Here is a 26,607-nt window from a genome sequence, read left to right as displayed (position 1 = left end):
TGACCTACATACAGATTTCTCAGGAGGCAGGTAAATTGGTCTGGTATTCCCACCTCCTGAAGAATTTTCTACAGTTTGTTGTGATCCACACAGTCAAAGGCTTTGGTGTAGTCAATAAAGCAGTAGATATTTTTCTGGAACTCTCTTGTTTTTTGATGATCCAACGGATATTGGCAATTTGATCTCTGGTTCCTCTGCCTTTTCTAAATCCAGATTGAACATCTGGAAGTTCATGGTTCACATATTGTTGAAGCCTGGCTTGGAGAATCTTGAGCATTACTTTGTGCAAAGGACAAAGTTACTTCTTTTGAGCATTACTAATGCATTACTAATTAGGAAGCATTACTACGAACAAAGCTAGTAGAAGTGATAGAATTCCAGCTGAGCTATTTTTGATGGAGGTGATGGAATTCCAGCTGAGTTATTTCAAATCCTAAAAGATGATGCTGTTAAAGTGCTGCACTCAACATGTCAGCAAATTTGGAACACTCAGCAGTGGCCACAGGACAGGAAAAGGTTAGTTTTCATTCTAATCCCAAAGAAGAGAGATGCCAAAGAATGTTCAAACTACCATAAAATTGCACTCATTTTATATGCTGAGCAAGGTTAAGCTCAAATCCCTCAAGTCAGGCTTCAGTAATATGTGAACTGACAGTCCAGATGTTCAAGCTGGGTTTAGAAAAGGCAGAGGAATCAGAGATCATACTGTCAATATTTGTTGTATCACGGAGAAAGCAAGGGAATTCCAGAAAAACATCTACTTCTGCTTCATTGAATCTGTAAAACCTTTGACTGTGTGGATCACAACAAATTGTAGAAAATTCTTCAAGAGATGGGAGTAACAGATCACCTTACTTGTCTCATGAGAAACCTGTATGTGGGTCAAGAAGCAAGAGTTAGGAACAGATGTGGAACAAGTGACTGTTTCCAAACTGGGAAAAGAATATGACAAGGCTATATATTATCACCCTGCTTATTTAACTTCTATGCAGAGTACATCATGTGAAATGCGGGGCTGGATAAATCACAAGCTGGATAAATCAGATAAATCACAAAACTGCCAGCAGAAATATCAACAACCTCAGATATGCAGAGGACACCACTCTAATGGCAGAAAGCAAAGAGGAACTAAAGAGCGTCTTGATGATGGTGAAAGAGGAAAGTGAAAAAAGCTGGCTGGAAACATTTAAAAAAAAAACCAAGATCATGGCATCCAGTCCCATCACTTCACAGCAAATAGAAGGGGGAAAAGTGGAAGCAGTGATAGATTTTATTTTACTTTTGTTGGCCTTCAAAATCACTGCAGATGGTGACTGCAGCCATGAAATTAAAAGATGCTTGTTCTTTGGAAGGAAAGCTATGACAAACCTAGACACCATATTAAAAAGCACAGACATCATTTTGCCAACAAAGATCAGTATAGCCAAAGCATGGTTTTTCCAGCAGTCATGTACAGAGGTGAGAGCTGGACTATAAAGAAGGCTGAGTGCTGAAGAATTGATGGGTTGGAACTGTGGTGCTGGAGAAAAGTCTCAAGAGTCTCTTGGACTGCAAGGAGGTCAAACCAGTCAATCTGAAAGGAAATCAACCCTGCTTATTCACTGGCAGGACTGATGTTGAAGCTTAAGCTTTAACTGACTCATTGGTAAAGCCCCTGATGCTGGGAAAGATTGAAGGCAAAAGGAGATGAGAGTGGCAAAGGATGAGATAGTTAGACAGCATCACTGACTCAATGGATAGGAATTTGAGCAAACTCCTGGAGGTAGTAGAGGGCAGGGAGGATGGTGTGCTGCAGTCTATGGGGGTCTCAAAGAATTAGACAGGACATAGCAACTGAACAAAACAAATCTGAAGATAAAAATACACTTTTTTCAAAGATCAATAAACACATGAAGATTCTCAACATCCGGCAACAGGGAAATGCAAATCAAAAGCAAGAGAAAGTACTTCACACACACTAGGCTGGCAATAATCAAAAAGATACATAATAGCAAATGTTATCAACGTGATGTGGAAATATCAGAATCTTTGGGTATTTGCCAGTGGGAATGTAAAACGGGGCAGCTAATGTGGAAAACAGTCTGGCAGTTACCCCAAACGTTAAACATACAGTTATCTGTATCTGTATGACACAGCCACTCCTAGGTACATACCCAAGAGAAAAGAACACATGCATCCACACAAAAACTGTAGCAAGAGTATTCATTATAGCCAAACAGTGGAAACAACCCAAATGTGAATCAATAGATGAAGGGATTAAAAATATATAGCATATTCATGCAATGGAATATAAAAAGAATAAAGTATTGACATATACTACAATGTGGGTGAAACTTAAAAACATTATGGTAATTGAATGAAGGCAGTCACAAAACACCACTTATATGAAATATTCAGATTAGGCAAAGTCATATAAAAAGAAGGTAGATCAGTTGTGCCAGGACTTAGGAAGAAGGAGGCAGAGGGAGCAACTGCTAATGGGTACCTGTTTTGTGGGGGAGGTATTGGGGAAAAAAAAACCTGGAACCAGATAGGGATTGAAGGACTCTGAATACTCTGTGATAAAAAACACAAAAGCGTACTTTTTGGAAGGGTGAATTTGGGGCTTCCCTGGTGGCTCAGTGGTAAAGACTCCACCTGCCAATGCAGGAGACACAGGTTCCATCTCTGACCCTGACCCAGGAAGATTCCCATATGCTGAGAAGCAACCAAGCCTGTGTGCCACAACTATTTCGCTGTGTTCTAGAGCCCATCAACCACAACCACTGAGCCCAGGTGCTGCAACTACTGGAGCTGGTATGCCCCAGAGGCTATGCTCCCTCCACAACAAGAAAACCCACCGCAGTGAGAAGCCTGTGAACCACAGCTAGAGAGTAGGCCCTGCTTGTCTCAACGAGAGAAAACTGGTGCTCAGCAACGAAGATGCAACACAGCCAAAAAATAATAAAATAAATTCAATTATTCAAAAATAAATAAAGAGTAAATTTTAAATCTCAACTTAAAAATCAAATTAAAATTTAAAACATTTGTTTTAGGAAATTAAGACTCAAGGCTTTCTATGCCATGGGCCCAGGTTCCATCCCCAGTCAAAGAACTAAGATTCCACAAACTTCACACCACAATGGAAAAAAACAAAAACAAAAAACTAAGGTTTCTGCGCTCACAAAGGACCCTTGCCACCTAGGGAGGCAGGAGGCACACAGCAGCGACAATCAGAACCAAGCGCAAGGTCAGCCATTCTTCCAGGCCAAGGACCATGAACCCACCAAGACTTCCGGAGCGGAAACCCGACCTTAGAGGCCCCTGATTGGCTGAGGTGAAGGAGCGGGCGGTGCAAAAAGGGGTTTGTAGATACGCTCTAGGGATGGGGGGCGGTGCCGAACGAAGCCTTAGATCGCGAGATTTTGCTGGTTCCGCATTTTGGGTCTGGAAGGTGGGGGAGGAGTACTAGGCGGGTTCAGTTGCTCACACCCGCTTGCACCGGCTCTGCTTCGGTTCCACCCGGGCTTGGAGCTGTGGCGGCGCCGGCTTCGGCTGTCCGCCGGCTTCGGACCTTCCGCTCCTTCCCGGTTCCGCGCGGACTCCGAGTCCTGAACGCGGCGGGGGCCAGCGGCCCCTCCCCTCAGAGGACAGAAGATGAGCTTCCTCTTGTGAGTGTGGCCGGGGCTCCGGGGCTGGGTGAGGGCCAGAAGGGGCGATGGGGCGCCTGAGGCGAGGGCAGACCCCCGGGCCGGGGTAGGGGTGCCAGGTGCTTGCTCTGCTAGCGCTCGGAGTCTTGGGGGAGTCTAGGATGTGGGCAGAAGCCGACGGAGATGAAGGTCGAGGCAAAGGAAGCGGAGCGAGAAGATTGGGGTATAGAAAGGCCCCGAGGCCGGTAGCGCCTCGAAACTTTTACGCCCGAGTGCGCCTGAGGGCAGAGAGACGATCCGGGGCTCCCAATTTCTCTCAAGTCCCCAGTCTTTTAGTAACGATGCATGCTGACTAAGCTTTTTATTCCACCGTACGCCAGCTTTATTATCGTCAGGATTAAATTACCCCCGCGGAAAAATGCCGCCCCTGGAAAATGTGGGAGTGTCTGTAAAGTTAAGCTGCGGCCTTTACAAACAGTTCTGATTCAGCCCATTTTGTGAATTTGTGTAATTAACTAACATCTTTTTAACTCAGTAGAATCCTGTTTTAGAGATGGCTGTTGGACCCAAATGAGCCTTCAAGTGGGAAAACTTTGTAAATTCTCTGATGATTCTTAAGCACATTAACGTTTGGGAAGCATTGCTGTAACACATTTTTTTCCTCGAGTGGCCCTCTCTACCTAGTGTGCTGCTTAAATATGTATTGTATGAGCGAATCCATTTTTAGTTATGGGCATCACCCACATACTTGACATCTAAGTGTATCATAACCAGAGTTCACTCCGTTTCTTATTGTGAGAAATTTGGATTCTTTTCTAGTATTTTGCTGTTGTAAAATAGGATTACAAAGCTTTGACTAACAGTCGCTTTTCCCCTCCTTTGGATGATTTTTTAAGCGAATAGCCTTCAAAGTGAGATTACTGTATCAAAATCTATTTGATTTATATTTTAATTGAAAGTTTCCTTATTACCAGAACAATCCCCCCCATAACCAGTCTTTTTCTTATGTTGATGTTTAGTTAGTGGTTTGTTTGTGGATGCACAGTTCTTATTTGTTTTTTGGACCTAAATATGGCTCTGTTTATTTCGTTTAAACTTTGTTTTGTTGATAGACAATTGACTTTACGCTTTTTGGCTATTATGAATAATTATGCTATAAACTTGTGTATAGATTTTTGTTTTGGATGTATGTGTTAATTCTCTTGGAAATTTCCCCACAGCCTCTCTAGCGCTTGTTAATTGAATTTTTGATTATAGCACATCCTAAGTGGATGTGAAGTGGTATCTCATTGTGATTTTAATTTGTTTTTCCTTAATTAATGATGTTGAGCACCTTTTTGTGTGCTTATTGACAATTTGTGTATATTCTTTGAAGTAATATCTATTCACACACTTTGACCATTTTTTAAATTGGCTTGTCTTTGATTTTAAGTTGTAAAAATTCTTTATCCTGGATATAAGTCCCTTAATCACATATGCGTTTTACAAAATTTTCTCCTATTTTGTAGATTCTTTTCACTGTCTTGATGGTGCCATTTGAAGCACAGACGTCTTCATTTACATGAAGATAGTACAGAACCTTGAGACATCTTTTCTTGCTAGTTTTCCGTATTTAGCTTCCTGTCATTCACAGCTTGTTTTTATTGTAAAGGGCCATTCCCTCTAATGTAATACTTCCCTATTAAATTTGGCTCTTTATTATGTTAAACACAAGCTTTCCATGTTAGATTTTTATTGTTTTCATAACTCCTTTTTACTTAACAATCAGTCTTATTTAAAATTCGGATTACTCAGGTAAAGTGAAAGTCCTCAGTCTTATTTCCTTCCCTTCCTGGAAGTAATCACCAGTATCAATTTGATGGGTGACATTTTCTGTGCATTTACAAAATAGACTTCTGCCGTACATTTCATATTGTAATATGTGTGGCCATGTATTGAAATCTGTCTATGTGAATTCATGTACTCTGTCTTGTTCTTCTTAATTGCCATATGGTATTCCATGATATAGATGTGTCATACTCATTTCACTGCTAGTAAGCTTTAGGATTGTTTCCAGGTTTTTCACTATTAAAAACAATCTTGGAAAACACATCCTTATTCATATCAAGGACAGATACCTAGAAACAGAAGGGACAGATTGAGGAGCATTTCACATCTGTTCATTTGTCACTGTTTTTCTTTCTGAATTATATAATCATCTCTTTAGCCCATTTTTCTAAAGCCTTTTTCTTAACCAATTATAAAAGCTCTTTATTATGTAGTTCACACTTTGTAATATGTATTACAAGTACTTTTTTTTTCTGAATTAATGAAGTTTTAATTGTTATAGTTAGAAATCTGTCCATTTTTTTACAAGCTTTGTGTCATATTAGGAAGACCTTATGAATGGTGTGAGATAGGAATAAAAGCTTACTTTCCTTCTCCAAAACCAGTTGTTTATTTTCCCTGCCATAAATTCCAAATGTTAGTGATTCTTCTGTAGTTTGCTTTGATGGCACCACAAGTATTTTGATACAGAAAACTGGATTTTTAAGCTATAAGAGCCTTAGAACTACCACTCTCACAGCACTGCTTTCTGTAGATGAAAACAGGCCAAAAGGAGGTTAGGTTTCTCGAGTCATCACAGAGTTAGTGGCAGATCAAGAACTAGAATCCACGTTTTTTCTTCTTTTGGTTAGGTTGCCCTTTCTATTATACCAGACTGCTTTGTGCAGCTTAGTAAAATTGCCCTCTTTGTGAAATTGTGCTGCTATTCCTGTTTCTGTGTAGGGGAAACTTTTTTAAAATTTTAAATCTTTATTGTGTGTCCCCTACCCCCACATTGTCACACTTTTCAGGAAATGTTTTTTAATTTCAAAACAATTTATATGCCTAAAATTTTCATTCTATGTCCGGTCCTAAAAATTTATATACTCTTACTTTTAACCTAACAGTAGTAGCCGCTCTTCTAAAACATTCAAACCAAAGAAGAATATCCCTGAAGGATCTCATCAGTATGAACTCTTAAAACATGCAGAAGCAACTCTAGGAAGTGGGAATTTGAGACAAGCTGTTATGTTGCCAGAGGGAGAGGACCTCAATGAATGGATTGCTGTTAACAGTAAGTTTTTTAATAACTTTCAACATTACTAGTTGATAAGATTTTGCTAAAATCTTTGTGTTAATGAATTTTCTTTTATGCATGTGAATGAAAGTCACTCAGTCATGTCCGACTCTTTGCGACTCCATGGACTGTAGAGTCCATGGAATTCTCCAGGCCAGAATACTGGCATGGGTAACCATTCCCTTCTCCAGGGGATCTTTCCAACCCAGGGCTTGAACCCAGGTCTCCCACATTGCAGGCAGATTCTTTACCATCTGAGCCACCAAGGAAGCCCTTTTGAGTGTAAGTATCATAATAAAACATTATCTGTGAAGAAACATGTAAGTGCAAATACATCCAAAGTGTTTTCTCTTCAGGGTGTAGTTGTGTGGTTGAGTAGAGAGACCTGAGGGAGAAACGAAGAGTGCTTTGGGGTAATCTCTGAGAATGGTCTGAATTGCTGAGTAAGGGCAAATGAGAAATTGATAAAACACAAAGATCATACCTGTGATGGACATGACTTTGTAGGGATCCATCTTCACAGTTGTGCGCCAACTGCCAGCACCTTTCATTTGCCTATGTATACAGAAAAGTCAAGCATACTTGCTTTGGTCAGTCACTTCATTATTGTGACTTTAGAGTAGTCAGAAGGAAATTGAGAGCCTGGGAGAAAGCAGAGTGATCCATGAGCTGAAAGTCACTCTGAGTTCAGGAAAGTAAGGGCATGACATGGGAGGGTATGCTGAGACTGGAGCATCATTTTGGAGCCCATCATTTTTGAGATGAGATCAGTTCTGGATGATAGGGTTTAAGTCTATTAGGAATTTCTGTTGTTCCAGGAATCTTTAGAACTTTTTAATGGAAATTTTCAGACATACAGACATAGAGAAACTAGTAGAATGAATTCCCAGGTATCTGTTATCCAGCTTCAGCAATTATCAATTCATGGCCAGTTGTGCTGTTTCTGATTATTTTGAAGGAAATCCCAGACATATTTCTGTGATAATGAAAATGTATCTTCACTATGGCCATTTAGCACTTAAAATGTGGCTACTGGGACTGAAAGTGAATTTTAAATTGCACTTCATTTTAATGTAAATTGCACTTCATTTTAATGTAAATTGTCCTGTGTGTCTAGTGGCTACCATGTTAGTACAGATTTGGAGCTTTGGTCAAATTCAGGTTTGATTTTAAGACTGCATCTCAGGTGGTGGTACATACTTCCAACAGTGTAGATGCTTCTGCGTTGATAATCATTGCCTTGATAGTGTGGTCTAATAGGAATATATTGTAAGTTATAAATATAATTTAAAAATTTCCAGTAGCCACATTAAGAAAAATTTTATTTTCCTCAACTCATTAAAAAATGTTATTCATATTACTAAGGGAAAAAAAACAAGGTGCAAAAGTATATAATGTGTTTTCTTTTGTGTTAGATGGGATAAGGAAACTTATGGGGCAAGAGACAGAAAAAATTAGGAGGGGGACGTTGGAATGGTTGGCATTTGATCTTTTTAAAAAAGTATTTATTCATTTGGGTGCGTTGGGTCTTAGTTGTGGCGTGCAGGATGTCTCCTTGCCGCTCATGCGAGCTTCTCTTTAGTTTTGGAGCATGGGCTCTGAACTCACGGGCTCAGGAGTTGCCCAGTGGCATGAGTGATCTTATTTCCCTGACCAGGGATTGAACCTGCATCCCCTGCATTGAAAGGTGAATTCTTAACCCCTGGACCACCAGGGAAGTCCCTAGACTTTTTTCTCTCTATATTTTTCTCTCTCTTTTGTTATGTGAACTACGTTAAGTATTATCTATTCAGAAAAGACCCCTTTTTTGTAATCTTATTCAAATTATCTTATTCTTTTTTAGATTTTTTACTTGACGGATAGTTGATTTACAGTGTTGTGTTAATTACTGCTGTACAGCACAGTGATTGTTATATATACATGTATTCAGTTATGTCTGTGTTTTTTATATTTTTCAGTATTGTTTATCATAGGATATTAATTCTCCCTACTGTTAGTAGGACCTGTTGTTTATCTGTTCTGTATATAAGAAGCTTAGTTACTTCACTTAGTATGATAATCTCTAGGTCCATCCATTTTGCAGCAAATGGGATTATTTCGTTCTTTTTTTTGCCAGGAGGGGGAGCCAGCATGCAGCATTTTCGTTCCCCAACCAGGGATTGAACCCATGCCCCCTGCATTGGGAGCACCTAGTCTTAACCACAGGACCAGCAGGGAAGTGCCATATTCTGTTCTTTTTTATGGCTGAGTAATATCCCATTGTGTATATGTGCCACATCTTCTTTATGCATTCATCTGTCTTTGGACTTTTAGGTTGTTTCCACGTCTTGGCTATTGTGAAGTGTACTATGAACATAGGAATGCATGTATCTTTTTGAGCTATAGCTTTGTCTGGATATATGCCTAGGAGTGGAATTGCTAGATAATATGGTAATTCTATTTTTAGTTTTCTGAGGAACATCCATAATGTTTTTCACAGTGGCTGTACCAACTTATATCCCCACCAACATTGTAGGAGTGTTCTCTTTTCTCCACATCCTTTCCAGCATTTGTTATTTGTCCACTTTTTAATGATGGCCATTCTGACTGGTGTGAGGTGGTACCTCATTGTAGTTTTGATTTGTGTTTCTTTAATAATCAGTGATGTTGAACACCTTGTTTGTTGTTGTTTCTCATCTTTATTTCTTTGTTTTTGGCTGCGCTGGGTCTGTATTACTGTGTGTGGGCTTTCTGCACTGTGTGTGGAGCATGGGGGCTGCTTTGTAGTTGCACCGGCTGCTTACTGCAGTGGCTTCTCTTATTGCCCAGCACTGGCTCTGTGGCACACAAGCTTCAGTAGTTGTGGCACATAGGCTTATAGTTAAGGCATGTGGGGTCTTCCCAGATCAGGGATAGAACCAGTGTCCCCTGCATTGCAAGGCAGATTCATAACCACTGTACCAGCAGGGAAGCCCCAGTGGTGAACATCTTTTCATGTGTCTGTTGGCTATTTGTGTATCATCTTTCATTCTGAAGGAATCTGTTGGCCTTCTTCAGCCTTAGATTTTTCTTTGAGACTTACTGCTCTAATCAGCTAGTCTCAACCTTTTGGTTCCAGGGTCCTTTTATTCTCTTAAAAATTATTGAGAACCCAAAGAGTTTTTAATTATGTGAGTTGTGTTTAATGATCCTGTGTTAGAAATTAAAACTGAGCAATTAAAAATATTTTTTAATTCATCTGAAAATAGCAATAGTAAACCCATTACATGTTAACATAAACGTATTTTTATAAAAATAGCTATTTTCCAAAATAATGTTGGTGAGAAGTATGGCATTGGTTGCAAATCTTATTTAATGTCTGATGGCTGGATTCTCGTACTTGCTTCTGTATTCAGTCTGTGTGGTGTCACACCGTGGAGCCTCTGGACAGCTCCAACATGCCTCCTAAGAGAGTGAGAATTCAGAGCAATTAAGATGTTTCTGACCTCACAGTTTCCCCTATGAAACAGGGAATCTCTGGACCATATTTTGAGCAGGCCAATAGAACCAGCACACCATCTAGGCGCATTCTTTGTTTTGAAAGAGTATTCAGTGTATTACTTTCTTAGAAAACATGACTAATTTAAGAGGAAAATTTATAAGTGAGGGGGTTTTGTATAAAATTCCTTTTAACACGGTGGAGCTTTGTTATTCATTTGTTTTTTAAGAAACTTGGAAAAGCCCTAGTTGCATTTAGGTAGTCTTTTAGACAGGGAACTGAGACATTTTAACAAATCTTTCCAAGGCTTTGTGGTTCTCTCTGCGCAAAGCAGTATGTTTCAGTCAGTTACGCCTGAGTTTCTTACCCCCTTCCTCTTCTATCTTCTTCCGGTTCTAGCTGAAGCTCTTTAAGGAGGTATCCTTGACTGTCAGCTTCCCAAGATGTTACCTTTCCTCTGAATTCTTCTAGCGCTTTTTGTTGGCCTTTGGACACTCCCTTATGTTGTATTATCCCACTCTTGATTTTGTCCTTTTTGTTAGCTAGAGACTCTAGGACAAGGGACTTTATCTCATGTATTTTTTATGTCCTCAATATGCACTGGGTCTCAATTTTTTATGATAAATTAGATTTTTTAAATGCCTGATACAGCTGAAACACCTCCCTCACAGTATATTCACAATACTTTTCTTCTCTTTCCTAACACAAATGGTCTAGTCGAGACTAATAAGGTATGGATTTTCATTTGCTTGGATATCATCAAATTGTATATTCTAATACAATAATTACCTTTAAGTTAGAATTTTTGGGTTGTTTTTTTTTTTTCATTTATTTTTAAATAAAACAAAGATGAGCATTTTTAATGATAAAAGGTACAATTCACAAAGAAGATACACATCATTAACCATTAGACACCAAACAACAAAGATACATAAAACAAAAATCAGAAGATATATAAGGGAAAATAAAAAAATATATAATCATACTACTACTACTAAGTCATTTCAGTCGTGTCCGACTCTGTGCGACCCCATAGACGGCAGCCCACCAGGCTCCCCCGTCCCTGGGATTCTCCAGGCAAGAACACTGGAATGGGTTGCCATTTCCTTCTCCAATGCATGAAGGTGAAAAGTGAAAGGGAAGTCACTCAGTTGTGTCCAACCCTCAGCGACCCCATGGACTGCAGCCTTCCAGGCTCCTACGTCCATGGGATTTTCCAGGCAAGAGTACTGGAGTGGGGTGCCATTGAGACAGATTAACATTTCTCTGAGAATATTTTATCAAGTCCAGAAAAAATTAAGAATAGGAGCATCTTGAATAATGCCATTAATAATTTAAATATAGTAGATTTTATTTATATTAATTTGAACATTTCATACAAAGATAGGCACAATAAAGGACAAAAATTTCAAGGACCTAACAGAAGCAGAAAAGGTGGCAAGAATACACAAAAGAACTGTATAAAAAAGCTCTTAATAACCCAGTTAACCACGATGATATGGTCACTCACTAGACCCATTCATCCTGGAGTGTGAAGTCAAGTGGGTCTTAGGAAGCATTATTATGAACAAAGCTAGTAGAGGTGTTGGAATTTCAGCTGAGCTATTTCAAATCCTAGAAGATGATGCTGTTAAAGTGCTACGCTCAATATGCCAGCAAATTTGGAAAACTCAGCGGTGGCCACAGGACTGGAAAAAGTCAGTTTTCATTCCAATCCCAAAGAAAAGCAGTGCCAAAGCATGTTCAGATTACTGTACAATTGCATACATTTCACATGCCAGCAAAATCCTTCAAGCTAGGCTTCAGCAGTACATGAACTGAGAACTTCCAGAGGTACAAGCTGGGTTTAGAAAAGGCAGAGGAACGAGAGATAAATTGTCAACATACCCTGGATCATAGAAAAAGCAAGGGAATTCCAAACAAACGTCTACTTCTGCTTCATTGACTATGCTAAAGCCTTTGTATGGGTCGACGACAACAAACTGGAATATTTTTAAAGAGATGGGAATACCAGACTACCTTACTTGCCTCCTGCAAAACGTGTATGCAGAACAAGAAGCAACAGTAAGGGACTTCCTTGGTGGTCCAGTGGTTAAGAATCTGCCTGCAATTCAGCGGACACTGTTTTGATCCCCGGTTTGGGAAGATCCCACATGCCATGGACCCGTGCACTACAACCACTGAGCCTGTGCTCTAGAGTCTGTGAGCGGCAACTGCTGAGTCCACGTGCCACAGCTGCTGAAGCCCACCCACCCTAGAGCTTGTGCTCAGCAACAAGAGAAGTCACTGTAGTGAGAAGCCTGGGCACCACAACAGGGTAGCCCCCACTCTCTGCAACTAGAGAAAGCCCTCACACAACAACAAAAACTCAGAACAGCCAAAAATAATAATTAAATAAAATTATTTTTTTAAAAAAGAAGAAGCAACGGTAAGAGTTAGACATGGAACATTGGACTGGAATCAAGATTGCTGGGAGAAATAGCAGCAATAGCTGGGAGAAACGACCTCAGATATGCAGATGATAACCACATTAATGTTAGAAAGTGAAGAGGAACTGAAGAGACTCTTGATGAAGGTGAAAGAGGAGAGTGAAAAAGCTGGCTTTTAACTTAACATTCAAAAAACTTTAAGATCATGGCATCCGATCCTATCACTTCATGGCAAATAGATGGGGAAAATGTGGGAACAGTGTCAGATTTCATTTTCTTCGACTCCAAAATTACTGCAGATAGTGACTGCAGCCATGAAATTAAAAGATGTTTGCTCCTTGGAAGAATAGCTATGTCAGTACTAGACAGTGTTTTAAAAAGCAGAGACAACACTTTGCTGACAAAGGTCCATACAGTCAAAGCTATGGTTTTTCTAGTAGTCATGTATGGATGTGAGAGTTGGACCATAAAGAAGACCGATCGCCAAAGAATTGATGCTTTTGAACTGTGATGCTTGAGAAGACTCTTGAGTCCCTTACATCAAGGAGATCAAGTCAGTGAATCCTAAAAGAAGTCTACCCTGAATATTTGTTGCAAGGATGAATGCTGAAGCTGAAGGTCCAATACTTGGGCCACCTGATGCAAAGAGCTGACTCATTGGAAAAGACCCTGATGCTGAGAAAAATGGAGAGCAGGAGGAGAAGGGGGCAGCAGAGGATGAAATGGTTGGATGGTATCATTGACTCAATGGACATGAGTTTGAGCAAACTCAGGGAGTTAGTGATGGACAGAGAACCCTGGTGTGCTGTAGTTCATGGAGTCACAGAGTTGGACATGACTTAGCCACTGAACAATAACAATCTTATATTCTAAACAAATGTATTTAAAATTTTGTATCTCATACATTGTTACTTGATGTTCATAGGGCGTTTAGAAAAACTGGCAAAAAGATAAACGTTACTAAATTTCAAAGAGTAGAATTCGTTTTGTGATTCAGTTATATATATACACATATTAATTTTGAAATTGTTTTCCATTATAGATTATAACAAGATATTGACTGTATCTTGTAACAGTCAATAATCCCTGTGCTATATATACAGTAAACCTTTGTTGCTTGTTGCATATCTTTTTTTTTTTTTAAATTAGAAATCTAGCATTCTATTCATGCTGAGTCAAACAAGTAGAATCAAACTAAACCAAGGCAAACAGACTAAATTTTTTAGTTAGGCAAAAATTCAGAAGTTTTCTAAAATTTATATGTTATGCACATTATATATATGAATACAGAGTTTTCTACTAGGTTTGATAAAGGCTTGAGAAAGAAAAATTAAAAAAAAAAAAGGAAACGGGAGCACTGAATAAGAAATAGAAAAAGTGAAACAAACGCGATAAAAGTAAAATTTCCTCATATGGTCCAGTTGTTTTTAAACATGGTTGCTCGTTAGAAACATATCTGGAACTCTGGCACAAAAAAAATCTATTCCTATGTATTTGTATTTTTCAAAAAATTCCAAATTAATTCTGATAATGTGTCCAGATTTTAAGAAGTGATTACAGGTTTTCCTATTAAATGGTAATTTTGGTAATACAGAATTCTGTTATTTTTCTTTTGACCAATCATGATACAGTGGTATTAAATGAGAGATAGTTACATAATCATAGTAGTGGGAGATATTTATCAATTTTCACAGCCAGACAAAAAAGATAATTACAATTGTAAGCCATAATGGGGACATGATTAACCTAAGAACATAATTACATACAATTTGAGGGGTCAGGCAGAGTGATGTGGTAAATGGAAGTGCATACCTGCACATGTTTTCATCCACCCAGTCAGTCTGTCTTTTTGTTGGTGCATTTAATCCATTTACATTTAAGATAATTATTGATTGTGTATCCTGTTACCATTTTCTTAATTGTTTTGGGTTTATTTTCTGTAGGTTGGTCTTTTCCTTCTCTTGTTGCCTGCCTAGAAATGTTCCTTTAGCATTTGTTGTAAAGCTGGTTTAGTGGTGCTGAATTCTCTTAACTTTTGCTTATCTGGAAAGCTTTTGATTTCTCCATGAAATCTGAAGGAGAGTCTTGCTGGGTAGAGTATTCTTGGTTGTAGGTTCTTCTTGGTTGTAGGTTTTTCATCACTTTAAATATATCTTGCTATTCCCCTCTTGCACAGAGTGTCTGTTGAGAAATCAACTTGATAGTCTGATGGTAGTTCCTTTGTATGTTATTTGTTGTTTTTCCCTTCTTGCTTTTAATGTCTTATCTCTGTCCTTAGTTTTTGTCAGTTTGATTATGTGTGTCTTGGTGTGTTCCTCTTTCGGTTTATCCTGCCCGAGACTCTCTGTTTTCCTGGACTTGGTTGACTACTTCCTTTCCCACATTAGGGAAGTTTTCAGCTATTGTCTCTTCAAATATTTTCTCAGTTTCTTTCTCTCTCTTCTTCTGGGACCCCTATAATCTGATTATTGGTGCATTTAATGATGTCCCAGAGGTCTCTTAGGCTATCTTAATTTCTTTTCCTTCTTTTTTCTATATTCTGTTCTGCAGCAGTAATTTCCAGCATTCTGTCCTCCAGATCATTTGTCCATTCTTCTGCCTCAGTTATTCTGCTATTGATTCCTTCTGATGTATTATTCATCTCTGTTTGTTCTTTAGTTCTTCTAGGTCTTTGATAAACATTTCTTGCATCTTCTCAATCTTTGTCTCCATTGTTTTTCTGAGATCCTGAATCATCTTGACTATCACTATGAATTCTTTTTCTGGAAGGTATCCTGTCTTCATTTAGTTGTTTTTCTGGGGTTTTATCTTGTCCCTTCATCTAGGACAGAAATTTCTGCTTTTTCATGCTAATTAACTTCCTGTAATACGGTTTTTGTTTTAGTTGCTGGGGGACTGTGATTCTTCTTGCGTCTTCTCTCTGCCCTCTGATGGAAGAGGCTAAGAGGCTTGTGTAAGCTTCCTGATGGAAGGGACTGGTAGTGGGAAAAAGTGGGTCTTGCTCTGGTGGGCAGGGCCTTGCTCAGTAAAGCTTTAGTTCAATTATCTGCTGATCGGAAGGGTTGTCCTCCCTCCTTGGAAGCTTTTTGGCTTGAGGCGACCCAGCCCTGGGTTTTATAGGCTTTATGGTAGGGTTTAGTGGTGATTTCTAGAGGGTTTACGCCAAGGGGACCTTCCAGTGCCACGGACGCTGTAGTGAGCCCCTGTTGACCTATGCCTCCTCAAGAGACCCCCCAACACCAGCAGTTAGTTTTCGTTCAGTCTCCTGTGGGGTCACTGCTCCTTTCCTCTGAGTCTGGTGCACACAAGGTTTTGTTTGTGCCCTCCAAGACTGGAGTCTCTGTTTCTCCCAGTCCTGTGGAAGTCTTGTAATCAAATCCTGCTGGCCTCAAAGGTCAGATTCCCTGGGGATTCCCAGCCCCTTTGTCGGATCCCCAGGTTGGGAAGCCTGATGTGGGGTTCAGAATCTTCACAACAGTGGGAGAACTTTTGTAGGTCACCCACCCAGTGGCTGTGGCATTTGATTTTATCATGATTGTGCCTCTCCTACCATCTCACTGCAGCTTCTTTGTCTTTGGACATGGGCTATCTTTTGGTAGGTTCCAGCATCCTCCTGTCTATGGTGGTTCCGTAACTAGTTGCAGTTTTGGTGCTCTTGCAGGAGGAAATCTAAGTGCACGTTCTTCTACTCTGCCATCTTGAACTGGAAGCTCAGTTGCCATTAAGTTATTAATATCTCTAGTATTTTCCTGCTTACAGGCTGTTTAAAAGCTTAGTATATTAAAAATAAGTGTATATTAAAAGTTTACTTAAGGGAGTTCCCTGGTGATTTCAGTAGCTAAGACTCTGAGCTCCCAGTGCTGGGGAGATCCCACATGCTGCAACTGAAGATTCCACATGCTACAACTAAGACCTGGCACGGCCACATAAATAAACATTTTTTTTTTGTTTACTTTAGGTGTGACAATTAAAAAAAGAATTTATAGTGCCCCTGGATTGTTGAATCTCCTGAGGATTCTTGACTGAATCCTGCAGTTGAAAGATCTGATGTTTTATTGTATTTACATGGACATTTTAACACAATTCTGCTATTAATTTTCCAGCTGTGGATTTCTTCAACCAGATCAACATGTTATATGGAACTATCACAGAATTCTGCACTGAAGCAAGCTGTCCAGTCATGTCTGCAGGTCCAAGGTACTTAAACTGGCTATTATATAGGTATTTGAATTACTAAATAAAGCTAATCACCAATTGATATAAATTAAATAGTATAGACTTGTTGTTTTTCTTGCCTGTTTGCTTGTGAAAACAAAAGCTTACCTTTAACCTTTTAGTTATTAAATACTTGGATATGTGTTTCCCAGTGTTTTGATTTTTTATAATTGCATTGTAGTAAGTATGAATGTTCCGGAGAAGGCAATGTCATCCCACTCCAGTACTTTTGCCTGGAAAATCCCATGGACGGAGGAGCCTGGTGGGCTGCAGTCCATGGGGTCGGGTCGCTAAGAGTTGGACACGACTGAGCGACTTCACTTTCACTTTTCACTTTCATGCAGTGGAGAAGGAAATGGCAACCCACTCCAGTGTTCTTGCCTGGAGAATCCCAGGGACGGGGGAGCCTGGTGGGCTGCCATCTATGGGGTTGCACAGAGTCGGACACGACTGAAGTAACTTAGCAGCAGCAAGTATGAATATTCAGTAGGATCGGAAGTAAAGAAATTTAGGTTTATCTTGCTTTTGCAAAAGTTATTTTTTCAATTTTGTTAAATTTATGGTTTTGTTTTTTAAATTAATTTCTTAGAATTTTTAGTTGACCTTTAATATTTGATTTTTTTCCTTGTGTTTATTTAATTACTTCCAAATTGTGCTGCTTTAGTTACTTGGCTTAAAGATGCTAGATTAAAATTTCCTGACTAATAAATTTCTAGAAATATTGACAAAGAGGTAGAACCCTTTATCACCCACAAGATTAAGATGTTATAGAATTAATGTTTTAGTATCCTTCCAGTCTTTTTTCCTATAGCAATTGATTGCTTTTATGTGATGACAGATGGTATTAAGAGATTTACCTCTTGGGAAAAAATAGTCCTTTCTGAATTTGCTATCATTTTTATGTAAAGGTGAAAAAGGTCCCCAGTGAATTTGAGTTCTGTGATTATTACATTATTTTAGGAGAGATGCTTTTTGTTTTGTGAAGTATTGTTTTAGCCCTCAAATTTCCTATCTTTGGCTTAAATGATTCATAAAGTGAAGTTTTATTTATCATTCTAGCTTAGCAAAAGTGAGGTAGAAAAAAATGCATGCCTAAGATTTATTCTTTAGAACCCTCTCAAAAAAACAGGGTTTTGTAATCTTGGCTCTATTGATAATTACATAATGGCCAACAAGCTCAGAATATGGAGGATCCACCAGCACCTTACCCACTCCTCAGCACCCTCTGTCTAACTGACAGGAACTCAGTTCCTTGGCCTTTCTCAGGGCTGTGTTGTAAAACAAATTCTGGCACAGCCAGCTGCCATACTGTCTTTTTCTTTTCCATTATATTTCAGAATATTGTGTAAGTTGAGTCGGCCCTCCATATGCATGGTCCCTCTGCATCTATGGATGCAACCAACTGTGGGTCGTAGCATTTACTGTTGAAAAATATCTGTGTATAAGTGGACCTCTGTGGTTCAAACCCATGTTGTTTAAGGGTCAGCTGTCTTTCTGCAGGGAACTCCCAAGTAATCTTCAGTAGAACTTTGGTTAATTTGCTAAAATTGTGTGTGTGTGTGTGTGTGCATGAACACACTTAACCACATAGACATACTGTGAACCTACTATGATTATAAGTTGCAACATGTATTTGAAAACTTTATTACTAAAACTTTTTTCTCTCCAGATACGAATATCATTGGGCAGATGGTACTAATATTAAAAAGCCAATCAAATGTTCTGCACCAAAATACATTGACTATTTGATGACTTGGGTTCAGGATCAACTTGATGATGAAACTCTTTTTCCTTCTAAAATTGGTGAGTTAATGTTGTAGAACTAATATTCTTTTTAAATGATAAATGTGTTATGTTCTTTTTAATGCTCTATTAGTGTAACAAAATCCAATAAAAACTGCCAGATTTCTCTACAGAAAGGTTATAGACGTGTGCTCCTTCCAGCCATGTTTGTGTCTGCCTGTGTTTCTTCGTCAGTACTAGTTGCCTCTCAGTGTTTCTTTTCTAAAATGGGTAAATGAATTTCTAGTATAATGTTCATTTTACAAAATATTGAAAAGATCGAGCATTTTTTGGCTTATTGATCATTGTATGTTTTCTGTTTATACCCTTTTTCTGTTTGTTTATGTTAAGGCTATATTGGATCTTTGTCGTGCATGTTGTATTTTTCTTTAGGTTGCCTTATTGACTTATTTTGTTTATGAGGGGTTTTTGGCTATGTATGTTATTTTGACCTATTAATCTTTGCCTTTATGATGATTGGATTTTAATACAATGATCAGAAGGGACTTTCCTACTTAAAGATAATAAAAATATTTGTTGATGCTTTTATTTAGTTCTTTTGTGGTTTTGTTTTTAAATCTTTGTTCTGTCAGGAATTTTTTCCCAATTATAAATGCTAGTCAGTTTGTCCGGTACCATTTATCAAATACATGTGTCTTTTATCCCCTAATTTTCGTGTGTGTACAGCAAATTGACATATGTTTTGGAGTCTTTTAATGTCTTTATTCTTATAGAAATTCCACACTGTTTTAGTTAGCATAGCCATGCATCTTTGAACATCTTGTAGGGCTAGTCTCTCTTCCTTGCTCTTCTTTTTCAGAATACTCACGGCTATTCTGGAAAGTTTGTTCTTCCAAAGAATTTATAAACATTTTGTCAAGGTAAAAAGAAGACCTGTGAGATTTTTATTAAGATTTCATTCAGTTTGTAAATTAATGTAGGGATTCTTGTTCTCTTGACAATACTGAGTCTTTCTATCCAAGAACAGTCTTTTAATTATTTCTTATTCCCTCTTGGAAAAATTCTGTATTTTACTTTAGTCCTTCAAGTTTCTTAAGTTTATTCATAGGCACTTAATGTTTTTATTGATAATCTGGTTTCTAACTGGTTATTGTTTAGTATATAGGAAAGCTGTTGATGTATCTATGAATTTTATAATTGACCATCAGTTTCTGACTATTTCTTTTGGATTGGTTTTCTTGGGTTTTTACAGTTTATAGTCACATCAGACTAAGGTAATAGTAATTTCATCTATTCTTTTCTGATAAATATACTACTTGTGTAGTCTTAACTAATTGCAGTAACTAGTACTTTCAGAACAGTGCTGAGTAAAGGGGATGAAGGCAAACATCCTTTAATTTCATGTGAGTGCTTCTAGTCTTTCAGCATTAAGCAGAAATCTTACTTTTGGTTAGAGGTTTGTGAATTTTTAAAAATCAAATTGATTGTAGGGTTTTATCAGATGCTCTTCTATTTTCTGTTGATCGTAAGGTTTTCTCTATTTTTTACAATGTTCCGCTGCAAGAGGTTTTTTTTTTGTTTCTGGATATTTTGATTAAGATTTTGGCATTGATATTCATGGATGTGATTGGTCCTTGTCATTTTCAGTATAGGCTATCTAATGAACAACATATTGTTAGATTCTGTCATGTCTGTTTGGGTTGCTATAACAAAAATACCAGAGACTGGAGGTCTTATAAGCAATAAAGATGTGTTTCTTAACTTCTGAAGTCTAGAAGTCCAAGATCAGAGGCCAGCATGGTCAGTTTCTGTCATAGGTCCTATTCCTGGTTTACAGATAGTAAGAAAACAGTCTTTTTCTTGTATCCTCACATGGCAGAGAGGGAAATCATCTCTGTTTCTTCCTATAAGGGCACTAATTCTAGCCAAAGGGGCAGAGGCCTTATGGCCTTATCACCCCGAAGGCCCCACCTCTTAATACCATTGTCTGGGGTGTTAGAATTTCAATATGATTTTGAAGGAGGCACAAAGCCTGCAGTGTGGGAGACCTGGGTTTGATCCCTGGGTCGGGAAGATCCTCTGCATTAGGGCATGGCAGTCCACTCCAGTATTCTTGTCTGGAAACTCTGTCATGGACAGAGATGTCTGGTGGGCTACAATCCACGGAGCCACAAAGAGTTGGACACGACTGAGCAACAAAGTGTGTGCACGTGCGTGCATACACACACATTCAGAACATGGCAGATTCCTTTTTGAAATCTAATCAGAGGCTTTCAGGAGAAGAATTTATGTCATGTTGTTGTATTTGGTCTGTTTGCTGTTGGTCAATTTTTCTGTTCTGTAAAGCCTTTTGTTTCCTTTCTCATAGATCCTTTATTGTATATTGGCTGTGCTTGAATGTTAAAATCAGCTTGGAAAGTGCTTAGATTAAAATAAATCACTTGTATATATTTATCAGAGTCTCCCTCTTAATGGAGGTAAAGAATACTTTTGTCATTATTCTCCTTTCTTCAGCTTCCCAGTTCTTCAATATTTTATCCTAATGTTCTGGAATTATTTCACCCTTCATTAGCTATTATCCAGATCTTAACTTATGCCATTATTTATTGTTTTAGACAAAACTTGATTGTTACTCATTTTTAAGCTAATGTATCCAGCTTATTAATATTCTTTTTAATAGCAAGGTGCCCATTTGCTAATTCTGAGAGAAAAAGGATTTGACTTAAAAATCCATCTTTTCAGTACATGAACATAAGACCAAGTCCAGAAAAACATGTCCATAGCCCTCAGAATAACGTGTGAAAAAGCGCGCTGTTACAAAGACTGGGGATGAGGGCTGGAGGAGCACAGACATCAGCTTACAAGAGCAAAATACACTGGATTTCAAACTATTGAGGACTGGTTGAGAAGTCAAGAATACAGAGTGCAGGGAAGGAGAAAGTGTTTTAACTTTTGCTTTCTGAAAAATTAGAGAAAGGGCCATGTTCAAGAGCAGCGTAGTGTCATTAGGCCAACTGCTGGAGGTTATTGGGAAGCAGTTGCCTTCTTGTGTGTTTGTTAACTGTACTCAGTGCCTATTGTATTGTCTTCTGTGCCTGTTTCCTGAGAAACATTGATCTTGTCAACAAAATTCTCAGGAATGCAGCCAGTCAGATCCCCACCTGCACTGCTTAGAGAGAGATGACTATGATCTCTCCCAGTTCTTTCAGGAGGAGATATTTATTTTCTCTGAAAAATAGGGAGGTGCCATTCTTCCCCTTTATAGAAAGTATTATTCCTCTTCTTACACTATAGGGAAATAGAAATAGCACTTAAAAAAATTAAATATAAAGTTGGGGACTCCTAGTCTAAGAAGGAAGACTAGATTTTCAGAGTACCTCAGAAGATAAAATATTTATTTGTAGACAGTAGATAACAATGACTCAAGGTGTGCCTTTTTCTTTTGCTTGGGAAAGTTTCCAGTCCTGGTGGAGTGTGTGTGTGTGTGTAAAAATCTTTTTAGAGTTATAAGTTGCCAAAAGTAAAAATTTTCTATTTATAGTCTAAACTGTAAATAGAACTTCCTGGGAGTTCCCTGGCAGTCCAGTGGTTAAAACACGCTTCCAATGCAGGGGATTCGAGTTCGATCCCTGACTGGGGAGCTAAGATTCCCAACAGGCTGCATGACAGGGCCAAAAAAACAAGAAACAAACAAACTTGTTGCCATTAATTTTAGGGAGAAATTCTCCAGTATTAAACAAGTAAAATTCAACTTTGATTCAGCGTCATCTTCCATAACCTGTCACTTGTGCCTGCTATTCTAAGGCAGTCAGCAAAAGTGTGGTATGAGGATACCTCACATACTTAGGTTTGGGTGGTTTTTTCCCTTGCCTTTTTGAAAAATATATATATGAATAGAAGCTTGTATTTGTGAATTTGTGTATTGGAGATGTTCATGGCATTGTCTAAATTTTTCTGCCATTTATTTTCCTCTTACTGATAAAAGACTGATTGAGACATATATATATTACAGGTGTCCCGTTTCCTAAAAACTTTATGTCTGTGGCAAAGACCATCCTAAAGCGTTTGTTCAGGGTTTATGCCCATATTTATCACCAGCACTTTGATTCTGTAATGCAGCTTCAGGAGGAAGCCCACCTCAACACCTCCTTTAAGCACTTTATTTTCTTCGTTCAGGTAAGTTGAATTGCATTGAATTTGGTGTGTCCTTTGACATGGACGTATTTGAATTGGTAATTAATAAAGTATTTATAGTATCTTATTTATAGATATAGAGGTAAGCATGCAGCTCTCCTGTTTTATTCCCTTTTTCTTGTTTATTTCTTTGATGTACATAACAGAATAGAAGGCATCACCCCCATTTGGGGCCTTTTGCCTCTGGAGAGACCTGCCCCAGTCTCTGATTGGAATATGACATGAAGCACCAAGCACCCAGGGAAGCTTGTCAGCACCCTCACGTCCCATTGCCACTGCTGAATAAAGGGATGCCATGGGAAAAACATCTGGGGTTGTGTCGTTTCATGAGATGTCTATGCCTGGAGGAGAAACTTTTGGAAGAACTTGTTAGCTACTATCTTAAGTTTCCAAAAGTCTACTTCAGGCTGAATCTTACGAAGTTAGCAGCTAGAAATGTCACAAAGAACCACCCCTTCAGAGGTGTGGCCTATTTCCTTATGGGCCCTTAGTTGGAATTAGAACTTTTTAAAGTCAAAATAATTCACATTGTTTGAAAAAAATGATCAAAGAATAGGGACTCCTTAGCCTAACTTTAGAAATATATAATTCTTTATGCAAATATAAATATATCTCTCTATAGATATTTTGATGGGAAAACCAGTAGCTTTTACAGTAGATATAATATATCCAATTCTCTGTACCACACAGAGGAGAATGTACTGTGCTTTCTTTTTTGTCTTTCTTAGAGATTGTTGCCTGTCATAGATAGTATGTAGATGTAGGTATGGAGGCCACTATCTATTAAGTCCCTTGTATTTTAAAATAGGGAGTAAAAATGATCCTATTTTAAAATATTCATAGATTATTTCATCATTCTTTTGGATTTCAGAAAGCTGGAGTTGGGAATCCTTTCTCTGAATGACATAGAGTTTTAATTTTAGATCTTTTTTTAAATTTTGTTTTTCTTCTTTTTTTAGGAGTTTAATCTGATTGATAGGCGTGAGTTGGCACCTCTTCAGGAATTAATTGAGAAGCTTGGATCAAAAGACAGATAAATTTTTCTCGGGAACAGTTACCTTCTTGCTTCATCTACTGCTAGAGCTATCTCATTGCTTTGTGTTATAGACTAGTGATACAGACTTTAAGACAGGATAAAAAGACACCAATTGTCTGTGTCTACTGATAAAATTGTCCCAAAGGTAGGTTGGCCTAATACCTTCAGAGAGAAAAGTTCAGGACATGCTGAATTTGAGGCACTGTATGATCACTGCTGTTACTACCACAGAGTCATTTCTGGTTGTAGTATATGAGGACCAACTTGTAGTTTATTAGTTTACGTATTCATTTACTGAAGAAGATGACTGAAGTCTGATTCAGGTAACAGCATGATGGATATAAAAAATTTCTACCAAAAATTTGTTAACAAGCTTCCAGAACAAATTTCCTAATAATGCAGTCAGGTCGGTTTTATTCTGCCTTTATTTTACAAATAGAAGAGGCGTTTTGAAATTAGATTAAAAACGTTTGTGTCACTTTGGATAACCTTTTAGTTTGAAGTTTGTATGCTCATGTTTTTATAGGTTATATACGTGTATTTTTTTTTCAAAATCCATAATTGCAGTTTAAATCATCATAAGACATGGTATGGGAGCAACCAGAGTTATTTCTAAAATGACTTTATTTTTTAATCTTCATTTGGGATTTTATTCACTGCCTGTCTGGATTTTTAGTGTGTATCAAAGAATTTTTTTAAGGCATCTAAGAATTAATTGTCTTGCAGATTTTTATTTTGAAAAGCTTCATTCAGATTAATTTTAATATGTAGGTTTTGGCTGAGAAAAGGAAGACTTCCAACAAAATTATAACAAATTTGGGGTCTCAAAAACCATTATTTTCATTCATGTTTTTGGTTTCAGAGGCCTTGAAATTTGGATAGAATAGAAGAAAGTACTCAAGAGTATTTGATTATTTTGTTTTGAGTTTTCCTTAAAATAGAAACTACTTCTATGTATTTTTATTGTGTCTTGAGACTTAGTTAAGAGTAGTATAGAAATGCATGAACTTTATCCCAGTAAGGTTAAAACATAAGGAAAACCATAATAAAAAACCTTAAAGGTATGCACATTTTATAACCCAGCTAAAAGTTTGGTGTGCTACATGTTCTTTAATCTGTGTGTGTGTGTATGTGTGTGTTGGGGGTAGGGGGGTATATGTTTAAAGGAGACAAAAATGGGATAAGTAAAAAAAAACTTCATTCTGTTAATAGTCGAAGGATGGATTGGCATTTTATTCTGTTTTAATTGTTTTTGTATCAAAACTTGAAATTATTCTGTTGGGGTAAAAAGAATCTCCTTTAGTGAAGAAAAGATCTAATTTTCATTAGATTTTTCAGATTTAGACTGTTTGAGGTGTATTGAGGCACACATATTACTAAAGACTTGCCAGACTGGCAACACTTGAAATTCATCAACATTTGTTTCAGAGCTATGATTTTTTGCAAAGTACTCACCATGTTCCTTGATACCTTTGGTTAAGGTTAAATTTGAAAGTTTTTTTGTTATTTATTTTTATTATTCTACAGATTGTAAAGAAAAAATGACTAGAAACTCCATTTTTGTAATAACTGAATTTCAGTAAATTCTTAAATATATATAGAATTTTAAAGGAAACAAAACATTTTATCTGATTTAGGCTGAAACCATACATCGTTGTTTTGGGAAATAGTGGGGAAATCCCTTATTTAAAAAAGTCCTCTATGAACATTCTATAATCCTCATTTTAAGATTATCCAAAAGAACCATCAGGCATTCTGTATGTTTATGTTGATCATTTCCAAACAAGAAGGTTTTTAGAATGTTAGGATGTTACTGCCTCTTGACTTTGAACATTGTTGGCTTTAATTAAGTCTGCTAGGAATGAAATATTTCTCAAGTAAGATTATATTTTTATCATTTCTAATATTTCAAGTATCATCAAATAAAAGTATTTTTACTTTCTTTCATTTATTTTCAGTGGTAGAAATCCTCCCTCTCTTCATGACTTAGAGCCCTAAAACTAAGCAACTAAATTAACAATAGTAGAGCCAGCTTAATAATGGGACATAAATTTTAAAATTTGTTGGTAATTAAGAATTCAGGTAATTCAAAATGTCCCTTTTTAAAAAAAAAAAAAGCAATACCAAAAAAAAGCATTCCCAGTTAATCTGGCTTAACTAACAGTGCAACCAAACATTAGTGTTAACATTATTTACATCCAAGGCCAAGGAGTGAACAGGAAAGATGGAGCAAAGGGCAGAGAACATGGAGAAGAGAGCACCTTCTTGGCTTGGCTGGAAGGCCAGCCTTTGATTAAAGTTGGACGGAGTCAGTCTTTCTTTGACTCCTCTCGATCTTGATTTATCTCGCTGAGTAACACTCACTCCCCTGGCTCCTCCTAATCAGAAGTCCTCTCTCAGTGTCTCATCACTGCTCTTCACACCCGACTAAAATCATGGTTGGCTAGTACTTGCTGAATTATGCAGTTAATCCTATGGTGCTTTAATTTCCAGGCCTTTAAAAAAAAACTTTTGGACAATGATGTGCAGATTTTTGTTTAAATAGTGAAACTTCCTTGTACTACAGTTTTTGTATTGACAATCAAATGGCTCCTTTATTCTTTGCCAAACTGTGAAAAAAGTGGTTTTCAGTAGGCTGCCAGTTAACAAAGTATTTCCTTTCATCTTAAGACCTGTAGATCCTTAGCTCATGTAGCTGCCTACTTGAGAAATGCACATCTGTATTCATCATGACATTGATAACAGCAAAAGGAAAGTTTTTCTAGTAGAGCAGAGGCAAGAGGAGCAGTCCTCATGGTGAT

The 26,607-nt window shown here is 37.8% G+C and overlaps 1 protein-coding gene across 1 annotated transcript; it reads left to right on the top strand.

Moving 5' to 3' along the window:
- Positions 1 to 3,404: 3,404 nt before the first annotated feature.
- MOB1A (MOB kinase activator 1A) lies at positions 3,405 to 26,182 on the top strand. The gene is made up of 6 exons (XM_005897646.3): positions 3,405 to 3,650; positions 6,563 to 6,729; positions 16,722 to 16,815; positions 18,503 to 18,636; positions 22,589 to 22,752; positions 23,730 to 26,182. Exons 1-6 carry the CDS (start codon positions 3,637 to 3,639, stop codon positions 23,805 to 23,807), a joined length of 651 nt encoding a protein of 216 aa, XP_005897708.1. The 5' UTR covers positions 3,405 to 3,636; the 3' UTR covers positions 23,808 to 26,182.
- Positions 26,183 to 26,607: the final 425 nt, after the last annotated feature.

The sequence above is a fragment of the Bos mutus genome, chromosome 11 (genome assembly GCF_027580195.1).
Source record: "Bos mutus isolate GX-2022 chromosome 11, NWIPB_WYAK_1.1, whole genome shotgun sequence".
Lineage (NCBI taxonomy): Eukaryota > Metazoa > Chordata > Mammalia > Artiodactyla > Bovidae > Bos > Bos mutus.
The sequence above is the reverse complement of the archived record's forward strand: the minus strand, read 5'-3'. Positions and strand labels throughout refer to the sequence as shown.

Bases quoted from the DNA above. Each gene is read 5' to 3' on its own strand.
- MOB1A (XM_005897646.3), top strand. The intron at 16,816-18,502 runs GTACTTAAACTG...TTTTCTCTCCAG, and splicing joins GTCATGTCTGCAGGTCCAAG to ATACGAATATCATTGGGCAG. The intron at 18,637-22,588 runs GTGAGTTAATGT...TATATATTACAG, and splicing joins TCTTTTTCCTTCTAAAATTG to GTGTCCCGTTTCCTAAAAAC.